The 9,583-nt window shown below is 31.6% G+C and overlaps 1 protein-coding gene across 1 annotated transcript; it reads left to right on the top strand.

The window, feature by feature from the left end:
• The first annotated feature begins 449 nt into the window (after window positions 1-449).
• On the top strand, window positions 450-8,218 carry LOC107866174 (O-glucosyltransferase rumi homolog). The gene is made up of 6 exons (XM_016712340.2): window positions 450-621; window positions 3,302-3,849; window positions 3,944-4,136; window positions 4,248-4,312; window positions 4,413-4,623; window positions 7,723-8,218. The coding sequence occupies exons 1-6, from the start codon at window positions 502-504 to the stop codon at window positions 8,080-8,082; spliced, it is 1,497 nt and encodes a 498-aa protein (XP_016567826.1). The 5' UTR covers window positions 450-501; the 3' UTR covers window positions 8,083-8,218.
• The last annotated feature ends 1,365 nt before the right edge of the window (window positions 8,219-9,583 follow it).

Raw genomic sequence — 9,583 nt, forward strand, 5'->3', positions numbered from 1 at the left:
TTTTAATACATAAATGACTTGTTATAATTAATTAGGAATGATATAGTAAAAAAACAATTGAAGCAGCTGAAGCAGTCATGAGGTCAAATTAGGGATGATATAGTAAAATTACGATTGAAATAGTTGAAACAGACATGTCATAAAGGTCTATTTTATTTTTTATTAAATACTATTTATTTTTTAATACATAAATGACTTATAATAATTAATCAGGGGTGATATAGTAAAATCATAATTGAAGCAGCTGAAGCAGACATGTCGACCTCATGCCTGCTTCAGCTGCTTATTCTCTCTTATAATATTCTAATACATAAATGACGTATAATAATTAATTAGAAGTGGTACATTAAAATCATAATTGAAGCAACTGAAGCGGACATGGCAACTTTGGGTCTGTTTAAGCCGCTTATTCCCTCATATATGATAAGAGAATATATTCACGAGTTTATAGGGTGCAACAAGTTATATGTTTATGGTGGATAAAGATAATTTTGTCCATTAATGGCCAGCAAGACGAATACTAGTAGTGTGAGATTTTCACTAACAATCTCAATCTTCCTTTTTCTCTTCATCGGAGCTATCTTCTACACACGCTTTCTCCGTTCTTCCTTCGACATTAATGTAAGTTCATTTTTCTTGATTGTCGATATCCAAATTCATGGTTTATTGATACAACACCAATGTAATTATGCATTTTCATAATTTTGTGTGGCACGGATGTTTTTAAAATTTGTTTGAATAATACTTTTGTTATGTTGGGATGATCTAAATTAGTATATGACTATTTAGCAACATTTTAAACTCTAGTTTTTAAATTAAATTGACATGATAAAAGTTGTAACTTATAATAGTATTTCTCTCGTAGATTTTGAAAAGTTAGATTTTTGTAAAAGATATAGCTGATCTAATCTAATTCTGCATTAAAAATTTATTTAAATAAACTCTTGAAAAATAAAAAATGATGATTATTTTTGAACGTGGTGTACAAGACAATGAAATAACAATTATTTTGTGATAAGTTCGCCAAGTTTTTGTTGTAGAGGTGACAAATGACTGAGTTTGATTGAATTTAAATGAGTTGAAATAGATTGAGTTATGAGTCGAAATAGATTGAGTTAATAAATGGACGGATCAATAATAACTTGGACTGAAATGAACTAATATAGAAATCAAAACAACATTCGTTCAATTCTTATCAAGTTTTAATTACTTTATTTGTTCTTTTATAACGTTTTTAGCATTATTATATTCCCTTCTTTTTATAGCTATATATAACATATCAAATAAAGAAAATATCTTTTAAGAATATTTTGATAAAATTTCTCATGAACTGAATCATTTCAATTCGTGACAGGATGTAAAACATAAAAAAGTGATAAAAATTTTGAAATATGTGATTTTAAGCATGTTATAATATTATTACGACTATAAAGCTTTTGAAATTTAGGTATCTTTCGGTACAAAATTAGGTTATCCAAGTGTTACCATCAACAAAAAGATAATTTAAAATTAATCGATGTGTGTACAAACTGACTCGAATATCATATTTATTTTTTTAAAAGAAAGAAGTGGGAGCTGAACTTTAACTTAACCAAACCAGCTGATCTCGGGAATAGCTCCAAGTAGTCAGTCTGTTCTCTCGTGGAGAAAGCCTTACTCTCGTTTCGTTCGAACGTAGCCCGCAGGAGTCAAGGGGTTGTAGGGGCGACTTCCAGAGATAATTACGGCGAGGGGAGATAGTGGACATTTTAGTGGGAATTTGTAGTCCCTTGGTTGGTAAGGCAGGGTACCCTAGACTACCAAACTGGCCAAGTTATTATATTCTCTCTCTCAATGCCACCTCAAGAGGCAAGCAAGCTGTTGGTGACCATCAAAGCTTATACTTCCTCCGTTTAAAACAGAATGACTTATTTTTTTTTTTAGTTCGTTTAAAAAAAATGACTTTTTTCCTGTTTTGGCAATACTTTAATTTCAACTTTCCACATGACATGTTTAGGGCCACAAGATTAAAGGACATTTTGGTACATTTAACACAACTTTAGTTTAAGGCCATAGATTCAAAAGTCTTTTTTATTTTCTTAAATTTTATGTCAAATCAAAGTAATTTATTCTTTTTTAAACGGAGGGAGTATATGATTAGTGAAACGGATATGACCATCAGCATAATTTGTTGTTGGATTATGACCCCTCCAATCCTAATATCAAAATCCGAAAAGGCCAATAACCTATTAATCATTGCAATCGAATAACAACATAAAGATTATGGTCATTTTATATTTGGGCTTAATGCATAAACAATCTCTTAAACTTGTCGGGATATTTTATTTGGATAATTGAACTAAGTCATATTTCAATTGAACACCTCAATTCCAAGTAAAGTGTTTCAATTGGACATGTTTTATTTAAATTTGAATTTTTTTAACATGTTCTCCTTCATCTATTAGATAGTTAAATTAACCATATAAAAAAAGTCATTTCCTTTAGTTATACGCATTCACCTCAATAAATCGTAAAGACTCATATTTTCTACCTGAAGTTGATGTGTAGTATTAAAGGAGATGAAATATTAACTTAACTATTTAGTATATGAATGATAACACACATAAAAGTTTATTTAATATTTGAATAAAAAATATCTAATTGAAACAATTTATTAAGAATTAAAGTGTTCAATCCAAACAAGATTTAATTTGAGTGTCTAAATGAAATATCTTCATATTTAACTGGCTGACCAGCATGTATTAAGCCTTATATTTGGGGTCCCTCAATTCATACATAATTGTTAAATTCTATGGTTTCCTTTATTCTTTGTTACTATTTTTTTCCCCTTGAAAGAGATATGGTGGTGAGTAATCCTTGCAAGGCAAAATCTCCTTCGTATAGTGGTGGTCGTTTGGTTGGAGGGATTACCAAAAATAATCTCACGTGAAACAATATTACAAGATGGGGATAAAATAGTAAGGCAATCTTTAGTTCAAAGCAAATTTCCCTTGTGGTGTCAAGTCATTGTATTTTTCTGTAATGATGCTAGAGCAGAACAGGAACAAATTAGTTGGACTAATTACATTATATGCTACATTTGGAAACTGCTATAATAGCAAAAACTCAGTATTATGTGCCAACGTGAAACTTAAAAACACCTGTTTTTGATCATGTTGTGATTATAGGACGTTGTTTGTTGTATAAAGTACCTGTGATCATGTAGGTTGTGTCCATGACACCATATGTCGATACTGTTCAATATTCATATCTCGTCCTTGTTGAATTTAGGCTTATGTGGTTTATTCTTCTGAATTGACAGTCCATTCTCACTGATACAACCGTAGCCAACTCAAAACAGCCCCAAAAGAAGCTGGAAATCCAACTGAATTGTACACTTGGGAACCTCACAAAGACTTGTCCTGCTTCTTACTACCCATCAAAGTTCACTCATCAAAATCGATCCTCTTTATCAACTCTTCCGCCTACATGTCCAGATTACTTCCGCTGGATCTACGATGATCTACGGCCTTGGGGAAAAACAGGAATCACCGAGGAAATGCTGATACGAGCCACAAGTAATGCAGAATTCCGGTTGGTGATAGTGAATGGGAGAGCATATGTTGAAACCTACAGGAAGTCATTTCAAAGCCGAGACACATTTACATTATGGGGCATTTTACAAATGTTAAGGAGGTACCCCGGTAAAGTGCCCAACTTGGACATTATATTCAACTGTGGTGACCCAACAGTTGTTCAGACCGAATTCTATCAACGTCCTAAGGCCCCTGCTCCTCCACCTGTGTTTCATTACTGTTCAAATGACTCGAGTTTGGATATTGCTTTTCCAGATTGGTCATTCTGGGGATGGTACACTAGCCTTTTACTTGCAATATTGATATGGTAACGTACTAAACAGTTTTAACGAACCTGATCTCTTTTTTGTTTCAAAAACATTGTTTAGGACTGAGATTAATATAAGGCCTTGGGAGACAATGTCAAAGAAGTTAAAGAAAGCGAATGAGAAGAAAAAATGGACGGATAGAGAACGGTATGCCTACTGGAAGGGCAATCTATATGTTGCTTTAAGCAGGAAGGATCTGCGGAAGTGCAATGCTTCAGAAAAACAGGACACGGGTGCACGTATTTATGGCCAGGTATATTGTTATGCAACATATGTAACCATGTATGTTCTTCGTCAGGAATACAATACAAAAGGTACAATGTAAAATAAACTTTACTGATGAATGTGGAACATGTACATGTAGGACTGGAGTCAAGAACTGAAGCATGGCTTCAAGCATTCAGATTTAGCTAGTCAATGCATCCACAGGTATGAAAATGAATTTGTTTTTCGTTAACATGTCCCTTCTATATCATCATAAATGTTGTCCTATTTAATTTATTTTTTCTTGCTTGTGCAATTATGTCAGATACAAGATTTATGTAGAAGGACAGACATGGTCCGTGAGTGAAAAATACATTTTGGCCTGTGATTCTGTTACGTTACTTATAAAACCCCAATACTACGATTTTTATAGTAGAGGTTTGATGCCGATGAAGCATTACTGGCCCATAAAAGATAATGACAAATGCCGATCTATCAAGCATGCTGTTGACTGGGGGAATACTCATGAACAAGAGGTAAGCTATTTCACGTTTTACTGTCATTTCTACCTGAGAGGCTGAAACTTCAATTGATAAAGTCATCTTATTGGCATTGTTCTAGAAATAGTTGATACACTTGAACATTGAAAATTTGAAATGTTATCTGTATGAGTGTATAATGTATTCTCCATACCTATATTATGTTGGTGTTTGTCCCGACTTTCTTACCAAAATTGGGTTTTCCTTTTCGTACCATAATTGGGTTTCTCTTTAGGAAAAAAAAAACGTATTCTCCATATTTGGCTAATCCTTGTTCTTGTAGAAAAATGTTATAGACTCTATAAACAGAGACTCCTTTCTTCTAATTTGGTAGCATCCACAATGTAGTCCTAGGGGTTTGATAGTATGGTTTGGAGGGAAAATTTGTTTGACAGAAGTGTTACGACATCACTTGTGAGAACCGCTTTTATTCTGAATGAATTGTGTGAGGTTGTCTATCTTGTCAGTTTGTACTCTCTTTGATATAGTGGATTGCTCATCTTCTTTTGTGGATGTAGGTTTATCGATCGAACCACGTTAAATATTCTGTCTCTTTACGTGTTTATCGTTTAACTTCTTATGTGGTGTCTTCCAAGGTTTGCTTTGCTAACTTCCGCATGACACCTGATTATTTCGGTCCGAACAGATTTTGCTTGAAGCATGAGTAAAGCATGATGAATATAGGATCATTCGAATTTCAACCACGTTAAATCTTGTATTCTTTCTCTTGTTATTTATTTCACGTTTCTGCTAGCACACTCTTTTTTAAACGAAGCATATGTGTATATGTGAGAAATCATTAGAAATTCAGCAAATACTAAGTTTTGAACGCATAATAGTTGAACCTTAGATACGGCTTTGTCTAAGCAAGCAATCAAATGTTCATGTAGCATGACTAAGGTGACAATTTCAGTTCATATTTATGAAAAAGTCCATTTAATCCATATTTATTGAATTGGATCACTCATATTTCAAACAGATAAATATGGACTTCAACTCATTTTAAAAGCTCATATAAATATGGACAAAATGGATAATGGTATCCATTTAAACACGAAAATCACCCACCTATGCTTTAAATTTTATTTTTTTCTTCTTTTCTAGTTTCTTTTCTTCTTTTTTTTTTCTTTCTTTTTTCCTTTAATTTACTTTTTTTTTTCTTTTGCATTTTGTTTTTTCATTTTTTACTCGTTTCTTATAATTTCTTTTTTTCTTTCTCATCTTTTCATCTATTTTTTTTAATTTCTTTTTCTTTGTATTTTTTTTTCATTTTCTTATTTCATCATTCGTATTCGTTTGAGACCTACATGGGTTAGTAAATATAAACTTCTAATTATCTCATTTAACCTATACAGTTCATAGCATCTCTTATCAATTAAATATAATCTATATATAGTCTCTCCCCTTTATTATTATTTTTTCCTATCTTTTATTTCTCTTTTTTTTCCTTTAATTTACTATTTTTCCTTTCTTTTTTCCTTTAATTTACTTTTTTTCTTTTTCATTTTTTTTATTTTTTCACTTATTTTTTACTCGTTTCTTACACTTTTTTCTTTCTTATTTTTCATCAATTTTTTTCTTTTTCAATTTTATTTATTTTTTCTTCGCATTCTTTTTTTTCTTTTGTATTTCCATTTCTACCTTTTTCATTTTTGGTTCGTTATTTTTGTCATTTTTCTTTTTTATATTCTTTTCCTCATCTTTTTTTTTTGTCATTGCATTTTATATTTTATATATTTTTTTACTTTAAATTTATTTGTATCATACTGTATATTTCAAATAAATTTATTATTTGTATTGTTCAATTTATATCAATAAAATATAATTTGTATCTATATATATAAAATATAAGTGTGAATTATATAAAATATATGTGACGGTGCAAACTATAAAATACAAATATGAGCTTGAAGTCTAAAAAATAAATACAAATATACAATTGTATTAAGTAAGTTCGGTCCATCTTTGTTCCATTTCGTACATGGCTAAGGATCTACATAGACTTCGATTTATGGGAAAGTTCAGCTTCAAATTCGACTTCTAACTTCCTTATCTTAGAGTTCTCGTTAGAGCAGAAGTAAGACACAAAGCGAGGAGCTCAAGGTAAGGCAAGGCAGGAAGTACGTAGAAACCTTGATTTGTGTACTTCTTGCGACTGCTAAAGACATTTGGTTTGACGAATGTAATTCCAAAATTTTTCTGGATACTATCTCTGTATCTGTTCATTAGGTGTAGTTCACTTGAGTGTACTTACAAAAATGATAAATGTTGGGCGAATATAAACCAATATTCGCTTATGGTATTTTCAATATCATAAAAAACAAATCAAAAAAAAAAAACATTAAAGAAAAAAAAAAGAAGAAAGAGAGGTAGAAGTTAGAGATAGAAGAGAGAGAAAAATCATAAAGAAAAAATTGAAAAATAAAATACAAAAAAATCAGAAAAAAAAATGAAAAAGGAAAAAGGGAAAAAAGAAAAAAAATGATGATAAATACAAATATTTTGAATGATTATGATATCTCAGTCATTATTCATAATTTATACTCAACTTAATCATATTCTTAGAAAATAAAAAAAATATAAAATATAAAATAAACCAGAAAAGAAAAAAAAGAAAGAAGTAAAAAAAAAAAACTAGAACAAAACGAGACTAAAAAGAAAAAAAGAAAGAGAAGCAAATGGTAGAAACAGAAGAGAGGAAAAAAAAACAACTAGAAGTTATATATAGAAGAGAGAAAAAAAATAAAAAATAAAAAGCTTAAAAAAAAAAGGGAAAAAAGTCAAATTAATATGATGTAGAAATTTTAAGTTTTTTATTTTATGAGATAAAATGGGATTGAAACCATTTTTACCCAATCAATATTTACCCATATTTATATGGACAAATTGCAATTCAAATCATTTTTGCTCGATTCATATTTAACTCGTTCAAATCCAATCCAATCCGCCCGTGTACCACCCCAAAGCATGTCAAGCACTGTACCCACCGAACAACATACATTTACTTCTAACGCCACTTCTCTCATCATTTAAGCTCATGTTAATTTTTCTGTCACCGTTTTTCATGTTTGACTGCTTCTTTGGTTAACAAAATAGGCTCAGGCGATCGGAAGGACAGCAAACGACTTCATTCAAGAACAACTCAAAATGGATTATGTATACGACTACATGTTCCATCTCCTGAATGAGTACTCAAAGCTCTTGAAATACAAGCCCACTATACCTGAAAATGCAATTGAGCTTTGTTCAGAGGCAATGGCATGCCCAGCTGAAGGAATCACAAAGAAATTCATGTTAGAATCTATGGTTGAAGTCCCCTCGGACGCGATACCTTGCAGCATGCCACCCCCCTTTAGTCCTGCAGAAGTTCACTCTATTCTTGATACAAAAGAAAATTCAATCAAACAAGTTGACTCATGGGAACAAAAGTACTGGAAGAACAAAAACGAGTTATGAATTCATTTACTTGTTTTTGAACCAATAAACTATAATGTATAAATTTTAATTTCGCCTTTGAAGTTGACTAGTGACTACAATGTACTATGTGGCAGACAAAGTTATTGGTGATTAGAGACGAAGTCAGGATTTAAAATTTGTGGGTTCTGAATTTTAAATTCAACAAGCCAACGGTAGTGACGAAGAGTAACCCAAAGGTTCTTTTTGGATAAACACGTTTTTTTTCTTTTCTTTAATTATTAGTTTATATTTTTTTAAAAATAAAAAAAGTAAACAAATTTTAGAAAAGCAAATAAAAATAGTTAGAAAATTGGTGACATGGTGTTTAGGCTGCATTTGTTTTTTTAAGATTCAAACGCCTGACTCTTAATGCACGTCTAAATGATTAAGATATTGTTTCTAGATCTGAAAACTGAATGATTAAGACTGTTTGTTTTTTAACATCTGAATGTACAAAAAAAAAATTATTTGTACATATAACAAAATAAAAATACAATTTAAATAAAAAACTTTATATATAAAAAAAGTATGTAATTGATACAACAAAATTATTATTTGATTGAAAAAAAATATTTATGTTCGTTAGTGATAGTGGAGATGGTTTATAATGGTGGTTGCGATGACAATGATTGATATTAGTGATTAGTAATGTTAGTGGTGATAATTGTGATGGTTGGTATTGTAGTGACTGTTATGATGGTGGTTGTGATGTGACGTTGTTTGATGTTATTAGTTGGAGGTATTGATTGTGATGGCTGAAAAATGAATGAATGATGATTGACGATGTGTTGGTGCTAGTTGGAAATATTGCTAGTTGTGGTGGTGGAGATGGTTGTTAGTAGAGATAAATTATAGCGATAATAGTAATTGAAGTGATGGTAGATGTGGTGTTACTAGTGACAATGGTGGTGGCCGTCGAAGAATATGTGGAAGTTATGATGTATTAGTGGTAGTTAGCGGTGGTGCTAGTTGTGATAGATGAGATCGATAGTAGGGATTGACCGATAGTGGTTGATGATGGTGGTGCTGTTGATGGCGGTGGTGACGTTAAATATAATTAGAATAATAAAGGTAGTAGGTGTGGTAGCGGTTGACAATAGTAGTTGGTAGCGATATTTGTTGTTGATGGTGGTTGTGAGGGTGAAGGTGGTTGGCGGTGGTTGACAATGATGGCGGTGGCAGAGGTGGTGACTGATAATTATGAATAGAGTGACAGTGAGTATTATCCAACACCAGAATACCTCTTCAGACCTATTAAGACTTGATTCTAGATCTAAATGATTATGACCTATTAAGAGCTAAAATCTTAATAAAAAACAAATGCACTTAATGGTCTAAAATCTGAACCATTCAGATTCAGACCTCCATTAAGTGCAAACAAATAAACCCGTGCAAAAAGGCAAAAATGCTTGCATTTAGTGGGGTTTGAACCCCTATCTCAGGGATGGAGAGCTTTCACATGTGACACACCTACCACTTGACCAACAACTTGCATTTGTAT

The sequence above is a fragment of the Capsicum annuum genome, chromosome 3 (assembly GCF_002878395.1).
Source record: "Capsicum annuum cultivar UCD-10X-F1 chromosome 3, UCD10Xv1.1, whole genome shotgun sequence".
Taxonomy (NCBI): domain Eukaryota; kingdom Viridiplantae; phylum Streptophyta; class Magnoliopsida; order Solanales; family Solanaceae; genus Capsicum; species Capsicum annuum.

What these genes read in the sequence shown, in the direction of transcription:
- LOC107866174 (XM_016712340.2), top strand. Translation starts at nt 502, where the DNA reads ATGGCCAGCAAGACGAATACTAGTAGTGTGAGATTTTCACTAACAATC. An exon ending in GTTCTTCCTTCGACATTAAT is followed by an intron (nt 622 to 3,301) that starts GTAAGTTCATTT and finishes CTGAATTGACAG; the next exon opens with TCCATTCTCACTGATACAAC. An exon ending in GTGCACGTATTTATGGCCAG is followed by an intron (nt 4,137 to 4,247) that starts GTATATTGTTAT and finishes ATGTACATGTAG; the next exon opens with GACTGGAGTCAAGAACTGAA.